The sequence below is a fragment of the Danio rerio genome, chromosome 17, assembly GCF_052040795.2.
Source record: "Danio rerio strain M-AB ecotype USA chromosome 17, GRCz13ab, whole genome shotgun sequence".
NCBI classification, from domain to species: Eukaryota; Metazoa; Chordata; class Actinopteri; order Cypriniformes; family Danionidae; genus Danio; species Danio rerio.
The window spans coordinates 6,609,696-6,632,500 of NC_141037.1; the positions used below are offsets into that span (position 1 = coordinate 6,609,696).

At 35.3% G+C, this 22,805-nt stretch overlaps 2 protein-coding genes and 1 long non-coding RNA gene across 7 annotated transcripts in view; 1 reads left to right on the forward strand and 2 right to left on the reverse strand.

The window, feature by feature from the left end:
* Positions 1 to 17,223, reverse strand: part of enpp4 (ectonucleotide pyrophosphatase/phosphodiesterase 4) — a 27,602-nt gene extending 10,379 nt beyond the window's left edge. For 2 of the 5 annotated variants that reach the window (XR_015512564.1, XM_087289037.1), the window contains exons 1-4: positions 17,065 to 17,195; positions 12,467 to 13,337; positions 9,073 to 9,243; positions 6,911 to 7,300 (exon numbers count right to left, since the gene is read on the reverse strand). Coding sequence is in view for 2 of the 5 variants with exons in the window: in XM_087289037.1 (XP_087145163.1) it covers positions 6,930 to 7,300; positions 9,073 to 9,243; positions 12,467 to 13,304 (1,380 nt within the window). In the remaining 3 variants the exon portion in view is untranslated. 5 annotated transcript variants of the gene reach the window in all.
* Positions 1 to 22,805, reverse strand: part of LOC141378508 (uncharacterized) — an 842,893-nt gene that overhangs the window by 462,147 nt on the left and 357,941 nt on the right. The gene's annotated exons all lie outside the window — the stretch shown is intronic.
* The window catches only part of fam167aa (family with sequence similarity 167 member Aa), an 8,477-nt gene continuing 3,502 nt past the window's right edge, over positions 17,831 to 22,805 (forward strand). The window contains 1 exon segment of the mRNA NM_001077335.2: positions 17,831 to 17,905. The gene's annotated coding sequence lies outside the window, so the exon portion shown is untranslated.

A 22,805-nucleotide genomic window follows, 5' to 3' on the forward strand; every position in this document is an offset into this window, starting at 1 on the left:
TTAAATTTACGCAACAGGCAAGTGCAGGCAAACACTCAAAGCTGGCATTTTCAAGTAACTTCAGTATATCATTAACAAATATTCAATCAACTAAACATAAGAATTTTTTTTTATAATAATAATAATAAGAAGAAGAAGAAGAAGAATAATGATAATAATAATAATAATAATTATTATTATTATTATTACTATTTATGTTCTGTGATTCCCAAAAGCATTGTAAACCCCCCTGCCACAAATGCACACAGATATCTTTTATTTAGACTTTACAGACCTGAAACTTGCCTATATCTCTTATTCATTGTTGCTCTTAGTTGTGTAAATTGCTTCCTTGTCCTCATTTGTAAGTCGCTTTGGATAAAAGCGTCTGCTAAATGTAAATGTAAATATACTTTGGGAAACGCAGAGCAGTTTAAAGGGATAGTTCACACAAAAATGAAAATTTCCTGTTCATTTACCCACCCACGAGTAAACCAAGATGTACAGTAGGTGACTTTCTTTCTTCAGTAGAACATTAAAGAAGATTTTGAGCTGAATCTGTGGTGCTTGGTGATTCACATAATGGCAGTGAACGGTGACGGGATTCAGAATAATCACCTACAAGCAAGTCCAAAAAGAATCTGTGGCTCCTGATGACACACTGAGGTCTTGTGAAGCCAAATGACCGGTTTGTGTAAGAATTGAACATTGTTTACAATATCATTAGCTTTAATGGTCAAACAGATCTCAGCGCATGTAATGTTGTCTGATAGTAGTCCGGTCGCTTTTGAAGATGTTTGACCAGGTGGATTAAAGCTAATAATATTCAGGGTGTCTCCGGGCTCTTAAAAAAAGTATTTTAAAAGTTCATGCACCAATTTAGAGATATTTAAGGTCCTTAAAAAGCATTTAAAAGTCTCAAATGCTATTTTACATGGTATCGGTATATACAGTACAGAAATCAGAGAGTGAAATCTAATAGAGTGGAGGAACGATGACGTCACCTTGTAGGCTAATCGGCTGCTAGCATAAAACTGATTCCAAATATTGCAAATAAGCAGCTCTGTGTTCAAACACAGTTCATTACACTCACGTGTTTTGTCCAGCTGGATAATTCTCACACAAAAATACATCTTTAAGCACTTTTGGATCTTAACTGAAAAGCTAACATTAGGCTACTACTACAGAGTCTTCGGCGTGCTTGCATGTGACGTCAGCACCACCCTGCTACAGACAACTCTTCAAGCTTATTTTTAGAAATATGGTCCATGACAATGATTTACTCTCTCGGATTATTATATTATAATCCACGCTATATATTATAAACAAATAAATACGCAAAAAAACACATCTGTATAGGCCTATGTGCCTTTTGGATAGTTTTCACATGGGAAATACATCTGTTTAGCTTTACGGTTGTTGTAAAAGTTTTAAAACTGTATATATACAGTTTTAAAACTTTTACAACAACCGTAAAGCCTACTTTACAACTGTATTGTGCCTACATAGTGTTATAATAAGACATATTTAAATAAGTGTATCGCTCGCGTACAAATAGCCCACTTATCTTAGTAATAGACGACAGAAATGACGACAGAAATAGATGACAGAAGTCTATATGCCTGCAAGTTTCATCATGGATTCAACATTCAATTTTTATTTATTTTTTGTTACGAAGTACAGCAAAAGCAGCCCATACAGTCATTATCTGCTATAAATTTTAAGGAGTGTAAATACTGCAGTTATGACAGAGTTAAATGTGTTCAGATAAAGAAAAAACAACAAAAAAATCAATTTATCACGATAAAATGACAGTTAATATGTATGTATTTTTACACATTTATTCACATGTATGCATTACCGAGAGCAGGAAAAAGACTGCACTGGTAAGCATCTTCATAATATCGCTTAATTAAAATAAATGATCAACAAATGAATCGGCCTTGACAGTCTTTACAAGTGAAGGCATTATCTACACACAATCTGAATTCCCAATGAGAATAATACTACAGAACTATAAAATACTATTCATGAAAATACTTAAATCACAGACAATCCAAATGCCCAACACAAGCGAGCTGTGCTCCAGACCAGATCAACTCGATGATGTATAATGTCCCCGACACCGCCTGTAGTCCCATTTAGCAACTTGAAAGCAGCTGTCTTTTTTTAAGAAGCATAACCGATTAAATAAATCAAGAGAGTGATGTAGCTGATGTGTTTTATGTTGTAGAACAAAACGTGAAAGTATCTTGAGTTGGTGTTAGCCACGGACCTTATTTAAGTGATTTTACTGAAACCCTATTGAAAAAACCCATTGACTCTGGGACGAGGGAACCGAACTGCTAAAATGCTAACTAGCTTCTGGTTTTTTGTATACAAATTGACATCATAGTTCCTCCACTCTATACACTTAAAGACCTTTCTTAAGACTCTATCCATCCATTTTAAGACCTCAACCCCACTTTAGGTTTCAACCGGTGATGTTGGCGACTTGCTGCATACCTACTAAATACTGATTGCAAGAGACTAATCCTAAATAAACGTTATTCATACACTGAATAAAACTGCTAATCCAGCAGGTGGCGCCTATAGAACAGCAGGAATAATAGTGTTGCCTTTGTTACTGCAGCAAACAAAGCAGCATGTTGTTAAATCTAGCAGGATTTGATCGATTTTATAAACTAAACAGCATGCCAATATTTGCAGATTCAATTGTGGCACACTTTAGCATAGTGATACAAAATTGAATACCTTGTAAAATACCATTTGAGGCTTTTTAAGGCCTAAATTTATCTTAATTGGCGTTAACACATTTAAATACCTTTTAAGAGCCTGCAGATACCCTGAATATACATTCATTCATTCATTTTCTTTTCAGCTTAGTTCCTTTATTAATCTGGGGTAGCCACAGCGGAATGAACCGCCAACTTATTCAGCATATGTTTTACACAGCGGATACCCTTCCAGCTGCAACCCATCACTGAGAAACATCCATACACACTCGTACACACATTCACTACGGATAATTTCGCTTACCACATGTCTTTGGACTGTGGGGGAAACTGGAGCACCCAGAGGAAACCCTCGCAAACATGGGGAGAACATGCAAACTCCACACAGAAATGCCAACTGACCCAGCAAGGGCTTGAACCTGCAACCTTCTTGCTGTGAGGCAATTATGCTACCCACTGTGCCACTGTGCTGCCCACCCTGAATATTATTAGCTTTAATCCACAGCTTGGTCAAACGTCATCAAAAGCGGACTACAATTGGACTACATTCACACACGCGCTGAGATCTGTTTGACCAGGCAGTGGATTAAAGCTAATGATACTTTAAATAATGTTCAATTTCTCTCACAAACCAGTCGTTTGGCTTCACAAGACCTCAGTGTGTCATCAGGAGCCATAGCTATTGATTTGGACTCGCTTGTATGTGTTTATTTTTTTTATCTAAAAACCTTTCCCATTCGCTGCCGTTATATAAACCACCAAGCACCACAGATACAGCTAAAAAAATTCACCAATATCTTGGATGACCTTTGACTGAGTAAATTAACTTTCTTTTTTTATTATTTAGGATTGAACTATCCCTTTTAACGATATAAAGAAAGGTGTACCTCAGTAACCTGACTGATAAAATACTGTATGCATAGATATAAAGCAACATTTATATGCTAAGAAACATTACAGGAAGTTGCAGAAATCATTTGAGAATCATTCTCAAATCTGCTTTAACTTTTGATGACAGCATGCTTGTTTGTGTGAGATTATTACACAATCCAAAAATATACATTTATTTTATTTTAAAAGCCCTGTTCAAGGTATGGAAGCTGATTTCTGCCACAGAATAAAAGGTCACTTTCTATTTCCCAGTTATATAAATTTTAAGATGTTGTATATATTGTAGGAAAAGTCTGAACTGTGCAATAAAATGTATAAATTCAAGCGAACAACTAACCAATAAATTAATTAAAAAACTAAAAAATAAAAATTGAGCAAAAACTTTGATTTTCCCTTACAAAGTTATTTTCCTGCACAATTATGATTTCAGTATTATAATGTAATTCTAACTTAGAATTGTGGTTTCAAATCTGGCAATTCTTGAGGAAAAAAAATGAATTTTAATATATAAACATCGAGAATAGAGCCCGGATTGTAAAGTGCAAGCTTCGAAACATATTCCCTATTGCGCAATGTAAAGTCTGATGTTCAAGGCGTACTGTAAGTTCTAAACAAAATATTAACAAAAAAGGGTGAATTGTGAGACCTAAAGTCTAAACTATGAAACATAAATAGTACATTGTAAGATTTAAAGTGTGAATTTTGAGAAGTAAAGTTTGAATTGTGATATGTAAAGTGTAAATTGTGAGGTAAAAACAAACAGATTTAAAGTTTAAATTCTGAGATTTAAAAAACAAAATGCAAGACAAAAAGTGGATTGCGAGACAAATTGTAAATAGCAAGATGTAAAGTCTAAATTAAGAAAAGCTAAATTTAATTGTTATGTAAAATGTGAATTGTGAGACGTAAATGTGTGAATTGCGAGCTGCACATAGTACATTTGAGATGTAAACTAAATTGTGAGAAGTGAAGTGTGAATTGTGAGCCATAAAGCGTGAATTGTAAGACGTGCATACATTTTAAAATGTAAATAGTAAATTGTGAGGCGTAAAGTGTGAATTGCGAGACATATAATGTGTATTTCAAGATGTAAATAGTAAATTGTGAGGCATAAACTGTATGAATTGCGAGCTGTAAAGTGTAAATTGCGAGCCGTAAATTGTGAATTGCGAGCCGTAAAGTGTGAATTGTGAGCCGTAAAGTGTGAATTGTGAGCCGTAAAGTGTGAATTGCGAGCTGCAAAGTGTGAATTGTGAGCCGTAAAGTGTGAATTGCGAGCTGCAAAGTGTGAATTGTGAGCCGTAAAGTGTGAATTGTGAGCCGTAAAGTGTGAATTGCGAGCCATAAAGTGTGAATTGTGAGGCGTAAAGTGTGAATTGCGAGACATATAATGTGTATTTCAAGATGTAAATAGTAAATTGTGAGGCATAAACTGTATGAATTGCGAGCTGTAAAGTGTAAATTGCGAGCCGTAAATTGTGAATTGTGAGCCGTAAAGTGTGAATTGTGAGCCGTAAAGTGTGAATTGCGAGCTGCAAAGTGTGAATTGTGAGCCGTAAAGTGTGAATTGTGAGCCGTAAAGTGTGAATTGCGAGCCATAAAGTGTGAATTGTGAGCCGTAAAGTGTGAATTGCGAGCCATAAATTGTGAATTGTGAACCGTAAAGTGTGAATTGCGAGCCATAATGTGCGAATTGTAAGTCGAAAAGTGCGAATTGTGAGACGTACATAGTACATTTTAAGACGTAAATGGTAAATTGCAAGACGTACTTTAAAGTGTGGATTGCAAACCGTAAAAAAAAATTGGGAATTGCGAGCCATAAATAGTACATTTTAGACGTACATTTTAAATTGTGAGACGTAAAATGTGTGAATTGCGAGCCATGGAGTGTGAATTGCGAGACGTAAAGTGTAAATTGCAAGACGTAAAATGTGTGATTGCTAACCGTAAAGAGTGAAACGTGACACATAAAGTGTGAATTCTGAGACGTAAATAAATTATTAACAATAATAACAAAATTATATAACAATAATTTTAAAATAAACAGAAAATTGCGCAGTGTTAAGAGTGAATTGCGAGACATAAAGTGTAAATTCTAGGTCATAAATAGTAAATTGTGAGCTACAAATAGTAACTTTTGAGTGTAAATTGCGAGAGGTAAAGTGTGAATTGTGAGACGTAAAGTGTGAATTGTGAGACGTAATGTGTGAATTGCGTGACGTAAAGTGTGAATTGCGTGACGTAAAGTGTGAATTGCGTGACGTAAAGTGTGAATTGTGAGAGATAATGTGTGAATTGCGAGACGCAAAGTGTGAATTGCGTGACGTAAAGTGTGAATTGTGAGCCGTAAAGTGTGAATTGCGTGACGTAAAGTGTGAATTGCGTGACGTAAAGTGTGAATTGCGAGCCGTAAATTGTGAATTGTGAGCCGTAAACTGTGAATTGTGAACCGTAAAGTGTGAATTGTGAACCGTAAAGTGTGAATTGCGGGCCGTAAATTGTGAGTCGGAAACTGTGAATTGTGAATCATAAAGTGTGAATTGTGAGTCGAAAAGTGCAAATTGTGAGACGTACATAGTACATTTTAAGACGTAAATGGTAAATTGCAAGACGTACTGTAAAGTGTGGATTGCGAACCGTAAAAAAAAGTGGGAAATTGCATGTTATAAAGTTCAAACTGCAAAACAAAGTCCAAACTACAAGATGTACAAAATAAAAAAGTCCAAACTTCGGCGAAAAAAAGAATTGTTAGACGTAAGGTCCAAAACGCAAGACCTAACATTTGAACTATGAGCATAATGTCATAAGAAATATTAACTCAAAATTGTAAGATACCAACTTTTAAAAAACATGTCATCATCTCACAATCTAGACACATCTTCTTAGGACTGCAGGTTTATATCTATATCTATATTTTTAAATTCCATGGTGAAAATAAGCTTCCATAGCAATGAACTCATAACCTGGTTAAGACAAGGAAGCACTAAACATTTTAAAGCCAAGACATGTAAAGTATTCTAACTCAACACCTGTGTATAATGTCTTTATCATATTATTTGGTACAGTACTGATGACCAATCACTTTTATGAATTAAGTGTATTTTACTGGCTCTACAGGTTCAATTTCTCCCTTACAGCTTTAATATGATTGTCAGCTCTGCACCATTTCATCATCTAAAAAAAAATTCATCTGAACATAAAGTTAGCATTTAACCAGAAAATCCTGACTTTTTTAAAATGTTTGTGTGAACTATCCCTTAAATATTTGACATGTGCTTTAAAAAACTCACAATTAAAAACCGTACCTGCGTCTAATAAGTCGATTCATTCAAGTAAAGGTTCGTCATCACCATCATCGTCCAACTCCAAACGGGCGAACGGACGTGGAGAAGAAACATTCCTGTTCTTCATCAGCTTGAATAGACAAGTGAAGGTGGTCAGGATTATTAAAACCCCCATGACGAGGCCCACTGCTAACGCTAGCTCTCCGCACTGCTCGTTGACTAGTGTACAGCGAACGTGAGCGAAGCTGCCATTGTTAGCCTTTGGAGGGATCCCAATGAGATGACACATGAGTGGATAAAGATCCACGCTGTTAAAACTCGACATCTTATAACCTTTACGAAATGCAGGACCATGGGCGGCCAGGAAAGGGTGCATGCTGGGAAGCGTGTTGTCATAGCCATGATCTCCCACTGCAAAAGACAAGAAAGTTAAGGTACTGTTTTGAAAGAAACACTTCACTTTTTTTTTTGGAAAATAGCCTCATTTTACTAGTCCCATAAGGGAGTTTTACCATTTTTTTTATCTATTTAGCTGATCTCCAGTTTTGGCAGCAGCACTTTTAGCTTAGCTTAGCATAAGTTATTGAATCGGATTAGACCATTAGCATCTCATTACAAAATGGCCAAAGAGCTTTGATAAGTTTCCTATTTAAAGCTTGACTTGAAATAATAAATAAAAAATAATCAAGGATCTTTCCTGCTCATTCATTGCTGCAGCAGGTAAAATGATTTTTAAGCGCTGTGTAATATCATTGTGCCTACTCCAGCCGGATTCCTTTATTATTATCCTAAAATGAAAGTATAGTTCCAGGCCATATCGGCCTAGATAATAGTAACTTTTTATTTTCTGTCAGTCTTAGTACATGATGAAACTACAGAAGAGTCAAGCTTTAAAATAAAATTATTGAAACTCTTTGGTTGTTTTTAGCAAGATGCTAATGGTCTAATCCGATTCAATTATCTATGCTAAGCTAAGCTAAAAGTGCTCCCAATAGGGAAAATCGATTCAGACACGCATAAAATGCATTGATCCTATTGAAGCCCAGAAATTATGCTGAAAATATCACAATTGTAAATATTAAATGGACAATTCTAAGCACAAAGTCTAAAGGGCATGGTGCAAAAGCATAGGGTGTGTCCAAATCCACTTTTGCTATTTTAAAGGACGGAAAAATAGGCTCTGTGCCCTAGCGCATAGTCTAACAGTGTTGTGCTTATTCTCTTAATGAGTTATGGGTGTGTTTTGAGCATAACGTGCATTAAACCAATCAGAGTCTCATCTTCCATTCATTTAAGAGTCGTTGCCAATTGGTGCATTTGCTATTTACATGGCGGACTCTTTAAGTGGAAAAACTGAACGCTTCACTAGCGAGAAAACAGTTAAACAGAGCATCTGCAGCACAAAGATAAAGAACAAGCCTCCTCCATTCAGACTCTACTTTCTCTTTACTTTTAATTTTTATTTCCGTGGAATAAGAAAACGGTGTTGTAAACACTCTGCTAAAGAAATCCATTAGGCTACATATTTTAGTTTTAAAACTATTTCTAAATTCAGTTCTTATTTCCTGCAAACTAATAAACAAAAATAACAAAGTGTGCTCAAAAACAATGAGTTATATCCAAACACACGTCCTGTTCTTATAACCCATATGATGATTCAGACGTCTCCAAAATGCGACAGGTGGACAAATCTAAACTGGTTTTAATTAAAAGCAAATATAAATTAGCATATAATAAATACTACTACTAATAATAATGTTATTTTTACAAATGCAAATTGTCATGAATAAACTGAAAAAAGCCCCTCCAACATGAAGGCATGTTGAAGGCACACCTCCTTTTTAGACCAGCACACCCATGAGTCCAGAAAGTGGCGAAAATGGATTTGCTATTTAAACAAAACGTTAAAAATTACTGTTCTACAAAACCTGTTCTAGTAAATACAATAACAAAATATTTTAAGACAGCATCATAACGGCCTCTTTAAAAGTACAATGGCAAAAATAATACCTTCTCTGTGCCACTCTGAAAGAGTCTTCTTTTAAAGTACAGTACATTTGATTACGCAGCGACAATTAATCAATTAATTCTGAGAAGAATATTAAATACTAAATCTCTTCAACATGGAAAGATTTATCAAAAATGAAATGATTCATAACATTAGACCTTTAATGAAGACTTACATCGTGGAAGTCTGCCATTTTTGACAATCGTCCAGCCTTCATCCGCCACTAAAATGATTGGCTGAATCCTTTCATTGTTTTTATAGTGCAGCCTATCGGGAACATCATTCTTCATGTACGCCTTCAAGTGAACATGACAGCTGGACAGGTTGTTGTACACAGTTGTTATATCTGTGAATTAAAAAGATAGAAATATGAGAAAATTGCAGGTGTAAATAAAAACTGTAGACATTTCTATGCTAAAACTGTAATGAAAATGTGGGAATCTGAGAAATGACTAGGGGTCTGTTCTTCGTAGCTCGCTTAAATGATCTAAGATGATTAAGCAGATCCTGGATCTTTTCATCTTGATAACTGATCTCTAGCTAATTTGGTTCTTCAAACCAGTTCGTGAATCAGATTAAAATGTCAGGATGAACTGATCTGAGATAGCTGCGCTTGTTATGAAGGACAGATCTATCTATCCTCAAAATCATGATCAGCAATGCAACGATTGGCTGACGACACAGCAGTGTAATGACATCATCTGATTAATATTCAATTATCCATGTAAAAATTACATAAAATTACATAAATGACACAAAATTTAACACTTAACACCTTGTTGTGGGCTGCATGCTTTGCCCATTTATGTGTCATGACCAATTTATTTAGTTTTACAGTTAAAGCGGATTCTCCTTATTATAGTAGCCATACTAGTATTATAGTAGCCATTTTTTTAATCGGTGTAAAGAATAACTGGATGTTTACAAAAGCATTTTGATATTGGTAAAGGCGTCTGCAACTTTTGTGAAGCATCAAATCACCCTCATATTAACTGTCAAAACATGTTTATGACTGCATAAATGTGTTATTGCTTTTTTAAAAAGTCACATATTGTGCATGTCTATTATCATACACAAATTGTACTAAAGCAACCTAAAAAGTTCATATCAATAAGTTTTGTCTTGCCCGACCAGGTGGCAATCTTTGTACTTTCATTTCAAGGGTGCATATTGCATAAGTTTTATATATATATATATATATATATATATATATATATATATATATATATATATATATATATATATATATATATATATAGCTAAAAATAGTTACTATTTTCCCTAGTGTATATAACTACTACTGTAAAAAAATGTCAGAATTCGGTAAATACTTTTAGTATCATCTTTGCTTGAACTGAGCTGATCTAATCCTGTTTATATGAATTGAGCCAGCTCCCGACCAGGTTTGATCTACCAGAACTGTTACTGTGACAACTCTCGGATCAGTTTTGAAGAACGAAATGATCCTGGATCTTGTCAAATCGCCAATAACCAAATCCAGCTAACTGAGTAATCCACATACGAAGAAAGGACCCCAAGGCCTGTCATGATTAGGAATTTATGTTGTGTGATTTATTGTAGGGCTGGGCAATATGGCAAAAATGCAATCTCGATAATTATTTTCCATATTGAACAATAACAATATATATTTCAATACAAGTCGTTAATGCTACCAGATTTGGAAGTATCCCATGACTGAAGCCACTAAAATTAGAGGGTCCATTAAATGTTATAACATATTTTTGGCTAATAAATTTTCGGTGGCTGAAAATTTGGCACACCTCTAATATCAACACACTTTTAGATTCCCATTGTTGTACATTTCTGCTGTGTGATTGGCTCTTAGATCAATATAGAGTAAAAAGTCCTGGGTTTATCATTGTTATTGACATACAATTTTTCACAATTCGATATACAGTAATATCGTATATCGGCCCAGTTCTAATATATTGTCACAAAAATTGTGGAAACAAAACCATAGTCTTCAGCGCGTCACTTAACTAAACTTCACAACTACTCCAAAAACATAACTACAAGTTTGGCAATGCCTCCATAAACTAACTAAGGGAAAAAATACTATGCTGCTCAAAAACACTAGATTTCTTTTAAAGTCCAAGCTGTTAGCCATTAGCAAAACAAGAACTTACCTGATAATCCAATTCTCATAAAGATCGTTCAACTTCACAATAAATACTAAATTGAGCTGCACAAGCTTATCTAATAAATTGATCAATCGATCGACTCTAGACAACAGCAGCAACAACAACAGCAAAATAATAATAATGCAAACACAATGAACATAAGTGATTTTGGCTGTGAGCCAAGCGCTCCTTCTGAACAGCGCAAGTACACGTCTTTTATATTTGGCGGACCAACTCCTGATTGGTGCGCCGATTGCGTCATGATGGTGACAGAGCTTTTTCGACCAATGGTTGCACACCTAGAACAGGGCAGGCCAGCCTGTTCAATGTTTTTCAAAATGTACATTTGTCTTGAGCTTCGTAAAAGTAGTTCACATTTTGTAATGTTGTTTTGCACTACCCGCCCACCATAGTAAACCGATGACCTTCGCGGCCAATCACAGTCATTTCTGTTGAGCACATGAACACAACAGCCAATCAGCAATGTTTAAGAACGTGCTCAACAGCGTTTAAATGTAAGCCGGAAATTGACACTTCTTTAAACTCAGTATTGATTAGTACCAAACTCAGACCCCGTTGACACTAATGTGTTTTAGTTTGAAAACGCATAAGTTTTGCTATGGTTACGCCATCCGTCCACACTACGCCAGAGTTTTCGAGCGCCGAAAACGGAACGTTTTGGAAACGCTGAAGAGGCTGTTTTCATTCTAAAACGCTGCTGCTCCGTCTCAGTGTGGATAAGAGAAAACGGAGACATCTGAAAACGGAGGCGGGGCTCCTGAGATTCGCTACCTGATTGGGGCTTTTGTGTCATTACGTATCCTTCCCTTATTCGTCAAGCCCCTATCACATGACTATAACACATGGCTTTAACGCTACCGGAAGACAGCAGACCAGCCTTCACTGTAAACAACAACATGGACACAGAAATGGGAGTGTTGTTTGCACTATTGTCTGTTTTAGGCGCCATTGTGCAGTTATTCATTTGTTACGTTTAGTAAAAACTCGACCTCGTCGTCTGTCCACAAAAATACCTTTCTTGCTTTCTTTGCCATTGCGTTCGTTGTTCAACCGGCGTTTGTTGACTAACAATAACCAAATGCCAAGCGTAACACATGCTTTGTTTATAGTAGAACGCGCATGCCCAGAGTGCCCGAATGGTCACGTGATATACGTTTTTGGTGGCGTAGTGTGGACGGAGATATGTTCAGAAACGCTAGTTGAAACTTTAGTGTGGACGCGAATCATTTTTGATCTAAAATGCACTAGTTTAAACGGGGCCTCAATACTTTTGACAACCCTACCCTACTATACACTACATGGTTGAGTTTATAAGTAGGTGTCCTTTGGGATGCAACTTGTGTGAGAATATTCATCAGCCAATCAGATTCAAGCACTCAACAGCCCCATAAATAATGAAAGCAGTACCTTCCAGTGGTATAATAGCAGCCACAGGAGTGAGATCCACCAGTGTGTAGCTGCTAGGACTGACGCAATCATCCAGCCTAATGATCCGCTCTTCCGAACACTGGGCCATACCATGATCACTAGTGATGATGACGTTTATCTTCCCCCATAATTTCATTCTGTCCAGCTCCTCCATTAAATAACCAACATGTCCATCCACCTCTTTCAAAACCCTGGCCATCTCTGTCGTATTATCCGGCCCATATGTGTGACCACTAAAATCCGGCTCTTCCCAATACAGAGAGGCAAACTTCAGTGATTTATCAGTGGTCATCCACTGCGTGATGTTTCCCAGTCTTTCTTTGAAGCTAACCCTAGAGTCGTATTTAAATGTGTATTTTAATGTGAGGTTTTGGATATTGACATCCGATCCAGGCCACATAGCGGATGCTGCATGATATCCAGACTCCTCCACGGACACCCATATCGGAGTGGCTTCGTCCCACCAGAAAGGGTCGCTGTCGTTTTTAATGGAGAAATGTTTTTTGGCCACTGGGTCGTACATGATACTGGCTAGCATCCCGTGGCTTTCTGCGTACAGCCCTGTGACCAGACTGTAATGATTGGGAAAGGTTTTGGTGGTGAACACATTGGTCAGCTCGTGTACGAGCACGCCATCTGAGAAGAACTTTTCGAGGTTGGGAAACGAGTATTTGTTGAGATAGTCTGCGCGGAAGCCGTCGAAGGACACTAGTAGGAGCGGTGGAGCTTCACTGCTTGATTTGTTGTTTGCGGTCGGCGCAGATAGAGTTAATCCACAACAGGCGATGAGAGCGCAGAGATAAGCGCTGATCTGCATCCTGTGGCGAACACGTGGCACTCACTTTCTGCACTGTGAACACACAAAAGCTGTTTAGCGGAGACAGAGCAGCACTTGTTAAAGTGAACAAGTTTGTAGCCACATGGTCCTTCTCATTTACACACACAGACATACTGCACACACACACACAAACACAGGTTTGTTTCACTATCTTAGTGAGGACATTACATAGACTTCCATTGTTTTTCTATCAGGTTAATGACACTGTCAATAAACTAACCCTACCACTAAACCCTCACAGAAACAACTGCTCAACATTACACTGTAAGAAGTGATTCGTTACTTAAACAAGTTGACTTTACAAAAATAATGTAAGTAAACCCATTGTAACTTGAAACTGTTAAGTTGACATAATTTTTATAATTGTACTTAGGTCAACTAATCCGTTTTGACAGTGTCAGACTATTTTAGCAAGTCTGTTTTCAAATAAATACTGTAATAATTACAATATTACATATTTGGTGCATCATTAAGTCTATAAAATCTACAATTACAGCCTGTATTGAATTAGAAGACACACTGTCTGAGTCTGGAAGAGTAGATTTATTTTATTCATTTTGCTAGATATAAAAAAGCTGGGAAGAAAAACAAATATGATAAAGGTGTATTGGAAAAAAAGTGATTAGTTTACTTTTATTTTTTAAAGTGGTGAGTACAATTAGCATAATTATAAACATTCAGTCAACTTGAAAGTTCCAAGTTACGATGGGTTACTGATCACTTTTTACAGTGTCAGACTATTTTAGCACGTCTGTTTTCAAATAAATACCGTAATAATCATAATATTACATATTTGGTGTGCCATTAAGTCTATAAAAACTACAATTATAGCCTGTAGTGAATTAGAAGACACAGTGGAGTCTGGAAGAGTAGATTTGTTTTGCTGCATGTCATTTTGCTAGATATAAAAAGCTGGAAAAAAAACAAATATAATAAAGGTGTATTGGAAAAAGTGATTAGTTTAATTTTATTTTTTTAAAGTGAGAACAATAAGCATAATTATAAACATTCAGTCAACTTGAAAGTTCCAAGTTACAATGGATTTACTTACATTATTGTTGTAAAGTCAACTTGTTGCTTTTAAGGTAATTTGTTTACTCGCTTAAAGTAATTAATCACTTTTTGCAGTGTAGATGCTACACTGTAAAAGCCAACAGTCAACTTTATTAAATAAAATGAGTGTCATTAACTTAAAATTTAATGAAAGCTAATTCTACTCATTTGAAAAGAGTTTTGAACTCAGTGTTGAAGGCAATGAACTAATTAAATACCTCATTACTTCAACTTAAATGGAGTAAGTTCACAATACTCACATACTGTAGAATAGTTTTTTAACTCAAATGGTTTGTAGCAATCGGTTTCCTCAAATGGTTTAAGTTGCCTTAACTTTTTGGATTTTACAGTACTTGATTAGTTTGAGTTCTCTTCATTTCTCGGTTTTTGCTGTGGTCAAATTGCTTCTTTTACTCAAATGGATTAAGTTCCCAGTTCTCATTAAGATTCGTTTTTGAACTTAAATGGTTTGTTGCAAATCGGTTTCCTCAAACAGCTTGAGTAACCTTAACTTTTGGGGTTTTACAGTGTAATAAAAACATGTTCTGGACTATTTATAAGCACTTTTAAACAGAGAGGACTTGTGAATTATCGTTACTAGTGAGTTGTTTTAATGTAAGGAAAGACAATTGAGTCCTTACAAGTATAGCTTAAGCTGTACACACACAGACAAAACACTTTTAAAAGTCTATGATGCTGTTTAACTTGTGACTGTTACAAATCATTAACAACACATCCTAAATTACACTTATATTGCTCATGCGACCAGGGTTATTGCAGTTAATTACATGTAAAAATGTTGCAACCTGAAATTAAATAATCTTTAACTGGAATCAAACGCATTTATTTTGCTTAGATGCCACTGAAACGTTTACTTAAAAATAACTAAATAAATTAATAAAAAATGTATTAGTCATCTAAAAACAATAAAAATGACAAAGACACACATACTGAAAACTAGCTCAAATTTAAATAAACAAATATAGTCACGGAAGAACATTTCTATTTAGCGAAGCACAGCAAAACTAATAAACAAAAAAAAATCTAATTAGTCTAAAATTTACTGTTAAAAATATTAAATATTAAAACATATATACATATCAAATTTACAAGAAAAAAAATTTAATTACTTTGAAATAGTAATTTCAAATTCGTTCATTCATTCATTCATTTTCTTTTAGGCTTGATCCCTTCATTAATCAGGGGTTGCCACAGCAGAATGAACCGCCAACTTATCCAGCATACATTTTACACAGAAGGTGCCTTTCCAACTGCAACCCAACCATGGGAAACACCCATACACTCTTGCACATACACTACGGCCAATGTAGCTTATTCAATTCCCTTATAGCGCATGTTTGGACTGTGGGGGAAACCGGAGCACCCAGAGGAAACCCACACCAACACAGGGAGAACATGCAAACTCCACACAGAAATGCCAACTGACCCAGCCGGCTCAAACCAGCGACCTTCTTGCTGTGAGGCAATTATATTCTTTAATTCATTAATGTTATACATTTTTCTCCACAAAAAGACTGTTTCAAATTGTGTTTTTTTTCTGACTCTTTTTCTAAAAGTATGCTAACTATGTTAAATATTTTAACTAGCATAATTCAAGTCATGCCACAGGACTAACCATTAAACCAACCTCTGCACACAGATGCTGAGTGACACTAGCAGGATATACTTAATAATCTATTCATATCCAAAACATGTGACAAGGTCAAAATAATATTCACTAACATATTTAGGAGAGATTTATGCAACAAATAATATCCTAAAAAAAACTTTTTCACAAAATGTTATTGACTCTAAGGTAAGAAAAAAAAAATCACATTATTGGCAAGATATAAAAGTACTATATTTGTTAAATATGAAATTATATAAAAACATTAAAATTACAAAAATACAAAACAGCAATTTTAAAAAGTGACAAATATATGACAAATTAAATTAAAATTGTTAAAATGATAAATATTGCTCAAACTTTAACTAAAAATTAACAACAGAAAAAATAAAAACTATTCGAAAATGGGCATAAAAAACACATGAATTCTATAATATGTGATATATATTTTTCTCTACAAAAAGATTAGTGTTTGCTAACCCTGTTAAATATTTTAACTAGCATAATTCAAGTCATGCCATAATACTAACCATTAAACCAACCTCTGCACACAGAAGCTGAGTGACACTAGCAGGATATACTTAATAATCTATTCATATTCAAAACATGTGACAAGGATGAAACAATATTCACTAAGATGTTTAGGAGAGATTTATACCACAAAAAATATTCTAATAAAACCTTTTCACAAACTATTATTGATTTTACGGTTAAAAATTGCACATTATTGCTAACGTTAGGTATATAAATACTATATTTGTTAAGTATATATTTGAACGTAACGTTACATGTGTTTTATAAAATAAGGAAGTGATACAGGAAACACTGAAGGACAAAATGCTGTTCAAAAGCTAATTCTGATACTTATGCAGGTGCAAAACAGTCGCACTTATTAGAGCTAATCAATAACCTATGGAGGCCTCATAAACACTCATTTATATTACACTGTAACTCTAATCACATTACTGAAGATCTATTGATTATACGAGAGATGATCAATGACGGTTGGTCCAAACTAGAAACTCAAACAAACACGAAGGGAAAGAAACATAAACCTACCTTTTCGTCCCGAGACGCTGTTACTGTATATTCTAGCTACATTAAAATCCTCGATGATGTTGATAAAATAAATAAAGTCAGGTATGTTCGGGATCTGATGCAGTTGGTTTCTCTGGCGCTTCCTCAAACACAATGCCTGCATGACGTCATAATGTGATTGACAGGTCCGGCAGCCAATAGAAAGGAGGAACGTCCCACTGCAGGTGCTTTTCTCACGCTTTTACGATCAAACCTACTACGACACTGCTGTTAACTAATAGCAACTAATATAAAAAATAATAAATACAGCTCAAAACAGTCTCAAATTAGAATGCTTTATGTAATTTTTTCGTCAAAATGCAATTTTAAGATCATAGCTGTTGGACAAACATGTGAACATGATAAAAATACCTCAGTTTGAATCTCTTCAGAGTCAGAATATTAAGAAAAACTACAGCAGAAAGCAAGTAAACAGATTTAGTGTTCACGCATGCGCACTCTTTAAAACCTGTAGTAAGAATACAACTCACTCGCTATCTATGAAACTGATTTAAAACTGTTAACGTTTTCATTATGTGTGGGAACGCAAAATTCGTTGAACACGCGTTTTCTTGTTTGTGAATGGACGCTCAACGTTTGACGCATAGTCATTAAAGCGTTTCATTTGACGCGACGCGTACGCTGGAATCTCCGACATCAACCAGTCAGAGCGCTGTAATTATAATAACCAAACGCAACGCGTCTTTCTTCACAGACATTAGAAGCCGCTCGACCAATAAGAAACCTCGCAGTATCGAGTCATGGACGCGTTTATTCGCAGTGGATGGGCTTTCATTCAGTGACTAAATGCGGTTTGGTGAAGGTAGGTTATTGTTTATTAACATTTTTTATTCCTCATATTGTCATAATAGCAAGGAGGAGCCCCTAGATTGCCTCCACTGGCTCTGTCATTGAACAGCAGTTATTTTGTCTGGATTTTTTTCTGTGTCGTCTGTTATATTTCTTCTGTTTCTGAATTTAAGAATTGACGTCACGGATGCATTCGCGCTTTTTACCTTGAAAGCAAACACGGGTTGAAGTTTTAAGAAAAATTGTGTATTAATTAGGGCTGTTTTCGACCTAAAACTATCTTTGAAATGTACTTCACACATGGTGATCAATGGACTACATGCAGCTGCACAATCTGTATTGATGTATGTGTTTTTAATAATAATATAATAATATATATATATATATTGTCACCTTAGAATTAAAAGGTTCCATCAGACATTTTTGTCAAAATTGAGCTATTGACATTCTTATTAAATGACAACTTATTTACATTATAGGATGTTTTTATAAGATGTTTTTTAAGACTTTTTATTAAGCTCAATATCTCAAAATCATTTAGAACGCAGATAGAACCTTATAATTCCAAGGTGGCGATATATATATATATATATATATATATATATATATATATTCAATTCAATATATTGAATCAGAATAGTAATTAAAATAAAATATAATTCATATAATATTTTTATATTTCAAATGTTTAATTCATTTATATAAAAATGTATTATGTAAACATTTTCATAATTAATTTTCTATAAAGCTGCTGTCATACAGTATATACTCTCTATCGACAACAGTTATTTCTAAATCAAAGTTCATAAAGGAAAAGTACATTTTCATTAATTCTATTATAATATTTTTAACAAAACAATAATATAATGAAAATAACATTAATTGGAATATATATTGTAAAATATGGGGCATCATGGTGTGGTTAGCACTGTCATCTCACAACAAGAAGGTTGCTGGTTTGAGCCTCGGATGGGTCAGATGGCATTTCTATGTGGAGTTTGCGTGTTCTCCCTGTGTTGGTGTCGGTTCCCTCCGGGTGCTCCGGATATATGTGGATACAACATGCGGTATATGTGAATTAGGTAAACTAAATTGGCCATTGTGTATGAGTGTGTGTGTGAATGAGAATTGTGTATGAGAGCGTATGGGTGTTTTTCAGTACTGGGTTGCAGCTGGAAGGGCATCCACTGTGCAAAACATATGGATAAGTTGGTGGTTCATGGCGACCCCTGATAAATTAAGGGACTAAGCCGAATGAAAGAAGGAAATTGTAAAATATGTACATTATACAAATATCATGTGTTAAATATATTTTATAAGTATTTTAAATATTTTACCTTTTTAATTTGTTATGAATGAACTAAAAGTGTCAATTTAGCAGTTTTTCTCATGTGGTTTTGGCATTATGACAAGTCAACAACACTCAGCATGCTCTCATTACACTCAGGCCAAAATACAGATCTTATTGGGGGTATGGTGTCCTGTTGCTCAGTGTAATGCTAACGTCTCCATGAATTGGGGGCATCACAAAAATACAGAGCAGTGGGAAACATTTTGAGGCCATTCAATCTATTACATAGATCCTCTGTTTAGTGAGCCAACTTTTTCATCAGCTGGTCCTCCAAAGATCTTTCATGAATTCCTAATGGCATAAAGTCTGTCAGAAGTGGTTGACTTAAAATAAGAATCAGAACAGAAGTTGTTTAATGTGATTTCCTGATATGATGAATGTCTGATGGCCAGATCAGGAGTTTGTTGAGGTCTGGTTGATTAGAAACGGGAATGGTTCAGAGACGCTCTGGACTCAAGGGGTTCCCAGTTTAGCAGGCAGCTGCTGTGTCCTACATCTGCTCAACCTCAACCAGAGAAATGTGGAGTCCAGAAGACTGTCACCATCATGTAAACAACCTGCTTCTATATCTGACAGACTGCAGGTCAAGTTGAAGTTACACAACAGCTCTGTAATCCCGCAACTGTTCTGCTTGTCAGTGAATTGTAAAAGAATGCTAATGGAATTCAGAACCAGTCGTGCATTGTAAATTATGCTGGGTTGTATTAATCCAGTGTTGGGTTAAATAAGGACAAATGCAAGATTGGGTTAGGGTACATTTTTAAACCCAAATGTTGGGTTTGTTCATACTTGACCAGGCATTGGGTTCTAGTGTAAAGTGACCAATAATTGTTACAATCCAGCCATTTGGTTAAGAAGCGTCATTTAAATTGAATTGCAAAACATTAACCCATCATTGGGTTATGGCAACCCAGCATTTATTAGAGTGTAACTGTTCTGTTCTGCTTGTCAATAAATTCTAAAAAGGCTAATGGAATTCGGAAACAATCCTTTGATTGTAACAAAAAATGCTAAAGTTTATTGCAAAAAATTAACCCCACACTGGGGTTGTCCATATTTGACCCAATGTTGGGTTACGACAACCCAGCATTTTTTAAGGGTGTAACTGTTCTGCTTGTCAATGAATTCTAAAAGAATGATAATGGAATTCAGAAGCAATCGTGTATTCTAAAAAATGCTGGGTTGTATTAACTCAGTGTTGGGTTAAATAAGGACAAATGCAAGATTGGGTTAGGGTACATTTTTAAACCCAAATGTTGGGTTTGTTCATACTTGACCAAGCATTGGGTTCTAGTGTAAAGTGACCAATAATTGTCACAATCCAGCCATTTGGTTAAGAAGCGTCATTTAAATTGAATTGCAAAACATTAACCCATCATTGGGTTTTGGCAACCCAGCATTTATTAGAGTGTAACTGTTCTGTTCTGCTTGTCAATAAATTCTAAAAAGGCTAATGGAATTCGGAAACAATCCTATGATTATAACAAAAAATGCTAAAATTTATTGCAAAAAATTAACCCAACACTGGGGTTGTCCATATTTGACCCAATGTTGGGTTACGACAACCCAGCATTTTTTTAAGGGTGTAACTGTTCTGCTTGTCAATGAATTCTAAAAGAATTCAGAAGCAATCGTGTATTCTAAAAATGCTGGGTTGTATTAACTCAATGTTGGGTTAAATAAGGACAACTGCAGGATTACATGGTTAAAAATGACATTTTTAAACCCAAATGTTGGGTTTGTTCATACTTGATCAAGCATTCGGTTCAAGTGTAAAGTGACCAACAATTGTCACAATCCAGCCATTTGGTTAAAAAGTGTAATTTAAATTTAATTGCAAAAAATTAACCCAACATTGGGTTATGGCAACTCAACATGTAATAGAGTGTAACTGTTCTGCCTGTTAATAAATTCTTAAAGAAGGATAATTGAATTAAAGAACAAGTCTATTATTCAAACAAAAAATGCTGGGTTGTTTTTGTTGGGTCAAATATGGACAAACCCAAGAATGTGATATTTGTAAATTACAATTTTAAACAGTTGGGTTTGTTCATATTTGACCAAGCATTGAATTAAAATGTAAAGTGACCAATAATTGTCACAATCCAATTTGGTTGAAAAGTGTAGTTTAAATTTGAGTGTAAAAGATTACCCCAACATTGGGGTTGTCCATATTTGATATTGTCCATATTTGATTCAATATTGGGTTACAACAACCCTGCATTTTTTTATGGGTGTAACTGTTCTGCCTGTCAATGAATTCTAAAAGAATGCTAATGGAATTCCGAAGCAATCGTGTATTCTACAAAATGCTGGGTTTTATTAACCCAGTGTTGGGTTAAATAAGGACAAATGTAAAATTGCAAGATTAAAAGTTACATTTTAAACCCAAATGTTTGGCTTGTTTGGGTGAAGTGACCAAATAATTGTCGCAATCCAACCATTTGGTTAAAAAATGTCATTTAATTTTAATTGAAAATAATTGTTCATACTTGACCAAATGTTGGTTTACAACGACCCAGAATTTTTAGAGTGCAACTAATCTGCTTGACAATAAATCCTAATTGATCGCTAATGAAATTTGGAACCAATTCTATGATTAATAAAAATGTTGGGTTGTATTTTTTGGGTTGAAATGGACAAACCCAACAATGTGTTATTTGTAAATTACATTTTTTTTAAATTGTCCATATTTGAAAGTGTAAAGTGACCCATAATTGTAATTGTCGCAATGGTCGGGCTCTAAAGTGAAAATTACATTCATTTTCTATATAGGGAAATGGATTTTTAACAAAACTAGCTGTGAGCTCTGAAAATGCTGGGTGATAATAAATTAATGTTGTGTCAAATATGGATAAACCCAGTGTTAGCTTAATTTTGTACGTTTCATTTAACAGAATCTGATCGTCAATACTGGTGTCTTGTGACAGTGGGTGGAGCCAAAGACCTATTTTTAGCATGTTTCTCAATACAACACTCTAATTAGTGGAACCTCTGAGCAGCATCATAATGTAGGTTTGTTTTGCACAAATTCCACTATTAAACACATTTGTTTAAAAAAGGAGTTGAGTTCAAGCAAAAATATGGGTTATAAAACTGATAAACAATCCCTTTAACTAAAATACAATCAAATATATTGATGGTGGCGCAGTAGGTAGTGCTGTCGCCTCAAAGCAAGAAGCTCGCTGGTTTGAGCCTCGACTGGGTCAGTTGGCGTTTCTGTGTGGAGTTTGCATGTTCTCCCTGCGTTTGCGTGGGTTTCCTCCGGGTGCTCCGGTTTCCCCCACAGTCCAAAGACATACGCTATAGGTGAATTGGGTAAGCTAAATTGTCCGTAGTGTATGAGTGTGAATGAGTGTATGTAGATGTTTCCAGGAGATGGGTTGCAGCTGGAAGGGCGTCCGGAGCGTAAAACATATGCTGGATAAGTTGGCGGTTCATTCCGCTGTGGCACCCCCAGATTAATAAAAGGACTAAGCCGAAAAGAAAATGAATGAATGAATGAATCATATTGATGTAAATATACATATACTGTAGTAACCAAGGGAGCATTTTCGTTTTT